The sequence below is a fragment of the Fopius arisanus genome, unplaced genomic scaffold (assembly GCF_000806365.1).
Source record: "Fopius arisanus strain USDA-PBARC FA_bdor unplaced genomic scaffold, ASM80636v1 scaffold00007, whole genome shotgun sequence".
NCBI classification, from domain to species: domain Eukaryota; kingdom Metazoa; phylum Arthropoda; class Insecta; order Hymenoptera; family Braconidae; genus Fopius; species Fopius arisanus.
This window is the reverse complement of record NW_011887746.1, coordinates 1,214,302-1,217,087: the sequence shown is the minus strand read 5'-3', so window position 1 is coordinate 1,217,087 and position 2,786 is coordinate 1,214,302. Positions and strand designations below refer to the sequence as shown.

Below are 2,786 nucleotides of genomic sequence, written 5' to 3'. Positions count from 1 at the left end.
TGCGAGTTCCGGAAAGTGAGGTATCAGTAGTCGAATGAAGGTTTTTTTGTGTGTTGATAGTCTGTGGGGAGATATGGTGACCTAATGAATAACCCGAGGATTTGCTTGAATGTTCCTTTCTTCCACGCATTTGGAATCGTCAAGGGATTGATGACAACGTTTTGCAGTGGCGCAACTCTAGTGATCGAGTCACCGATCTTCAACCCGAAAGCGACAATCAATGCTATTGCGAAAGAGAAGTGCACTGGGGCGTATGGGACCCCCACCATGTGGGTAAGAATTTCATTAACCGTGAATCGATCGTTATTTAGTTGCAGAGCATCGAAACATCACAGCCCAGTTTGCAGATGCCACTGAAGACTAAATAATTGCTGTTAAAATTATTTTCAATCAAATTTTCCCTGTGACATTCTAGAAATTCCAGGTCATCTTGCCATTGAGAAACTACGAATTTTGTGGAAAAATCCGACGAAAATATCAATTTCCCTTTTAGTTTTGCCCAACAATTTGTAGATTAATTAAAGAAGAGATGGGAATTTGGTTTAAGATCAATGCGACGAACGCTCAGAAGAACACGAATGCTCCGATGGAGAGCTTACAATGGGCTGCGTCAGGAGGAGCTCATGCATCTCCAGATTTGATTAAGAACGTGATTAGGACATTTTCGGTGGAGAATTTCATGGTGAGTGGATTTACATGCTACGGGGTTGAGGGCCCTGGGACGACCCATAAGAGGTCGATGACTCCGGTCATTCATTCCTATCTATGCACATATCTCTCGGCAAGGAAACTCATGTACATATTCCCTATATCTTCGGTGGAGAGTGTTCGTCGATCAATATCCTTCGAGAAACCGGTGTTTCTCAATTTGCAATTTTCTTTCAATTTTCAACACGCAATTTAACTGATTGAGAATCCAAGAGTCTAATGTAAGAGTGATTTTTCTAAATCTGTCTAATTTTTTTTATCTAAAATATAAGATCTTTAGGAATATGAGATTAGATTAGATTCTTAATAATTTTATTACATCTTTGATATAAAAAATTCAATAGTGATAATACAATTTCATATTCAGTTAAAAAATTAAAATCCAAAATTTTTCTATAATATTCTTCACGAGATTAATCTATAGAGATTTAAGAATTATAAATTAAAATTTATTCAATTGGCGTGGAAAGATTGGAAAAATCATTTTTAATCAAAGAAAGATCAATAATTGAATTAATCTATTGGTTATTTGATTGATTGAAGAATTCAACTTGATTACCAATAATTTTATAGATATATTAATTATGCGAATTAATTGTGATTTATTATTAAAGGTAGTGTATAGAAGACTGAAAAATACACTTTCTTTTCTATAGAAAAAAATGGTTAATTAGTTAAATTAAGTGTCAGTTTTTTGATCTGCAATATTATCAAATGTAAATTAATGTGTGGTGGCAGACATTGTATGGACTGTCAGAGTTGACTGCCATTGCGTTCTCGACGATTCCTGGAGAGCCTGAAGAACTGATGTGCACCTCAAGCATATGGTTGCAGCATCATCTCGAAGCTAAAGTAAATCGCCTTGAGAGTACAGCGAGGGTAATGAAGTTTTTCACTTGCGGCTAATTGTTTTGTCTTTTTTGCGTCAGGTGGTGGACAAGAATGGATCATTAGTGCCTTTTGGAACTCCCGGGGAATTAATAGTGAAGGGTTACAGTACCATGATGGAATATTGGGGAGATCCAGAAACCACATCGAAAACTCTCGATGAGGGATGGCTGAAGACTGGCGATAAATTTATACTGCATAAGGACGGATATGGATGTACTGTCGGAAGGATCAAGGATATGGTGATACGCGGTGGCGAGAATATTAACCCCAGAGTAAGATACACCATTCCCAACTTTAAAGTCTATTTTTAACGTCAACTTAATATCCATATTCAGGAAATTGAAAACTTTCTGGAATCACACCCTGACATTCAAGAAGCTCATGTCTTCGGTGTCTACGACGAACTCTACGGCGAGGAACTTTGCGCCTGTATTAAGGCGAGCGATGGAGTTACTCTCTCCGCAGATCAAGTTAGATCCTCCGCAAAGGGAAAAATTTCGTATTTCAAGATACCGAAGTACATCTTCCCAGTTAATGAGTTTCCAAAAACAAGCAGTGGAAAAATTCAGAAGTTCAAACTGCGAGAGGAGATGGAGAGGAAAAAACTCGTACCTCAGAGAAAATAATATCGTTATTGTTTGTTTATCATTGATGTTTACCATTTTTTATAATGAGGAAGAGGCAATTTTCAGGAGTAAAAAATATTTTATTTTCTGAAACTGAACGTACAAAATGGCACTCGTTACAGACTCTCGATGACTCCTACTTCGTTAATTGTAATCAATTAATATGAATGATAATAATTGTTAGTACACTTTAATTGTAACTATACTACGAATTCGAAATGATTATTTTCAGTTTTTTTTTGTGAGGCATTTTTCATGCAGTTTTACGGGGTAATGGAACTACGATTGGGATTCGGTGCAGGGACCGGTGGTATTGTCTGCACAGGCACAGGTTCTACCTCCTCGACCGTTGGGCAAGCAGAGCTGGTCCTTATGGCATCGGCCGTTGTCATATTGACAGATATTTGATACTGAAATTATTTATTGCTTCATTTTCATTATACACACTGATTGAAAAAATTTGCTCTATTGAAAAACTACATGCTCAGCTGGACAATATTTTTTGGACTCAACAAAACTATCGCGCTAATCAAAGTCATCAGTATTCTAGCTTGAGTCATG

The 2,786-nt window shown here is 37.0% G+C and overlaps 2 protein-coding genes across 5 annotated transcripts in view; one reads left to right on the top strand and one right to left on the bottom strand.

Annotated features, from left to right (window-relative positions):
* Positions 1 to 2,402, top strand: part of Acsf2 (Acyl-CoA synthetase family member 2) — a gene marked incomplete in the record, with an annotated part of 4,461 nt that extends 2,059 nt beyond the window's left edge. The window contains 5 exon segments of the mRNA XM_011316531.1: positions 61 to 273; positions 548 to 682; positions 1,447 to 1,560; positions 1,638 to 1,871; positions 1,935 to 2,402. Coding sequence (XP_011314833.1) covers positions 61 to 273; positions 548 to 682; positions 1,447 to 1,560; positions 1,638 to 1,871; positions 1,935 to 2,225 — 987 coding nt within the window.
* Positions 2,285 to 2,786, bottom strand: part of Ndg (Nidogen) — a 15,224-nt gene continuing 14,722 nt past the window's right edge. For all 4 annotated transcript variants that reach the window (XM_011316532.1, XM_011316534.1, XM_011316535.1 and 1 more), the window contains one exon: positions 2,285 to 2,635. In XM_011316532.1, the coding sequence (XP_011314834.1) occupies positions 2,505 to 2,635 (131 nt within the window). In that variant the 3' untranslated portion in view covers positions 2,285 to 2,504. The remainder of the gene's footprint in view (positions 2,636 to 2,786) is intronic.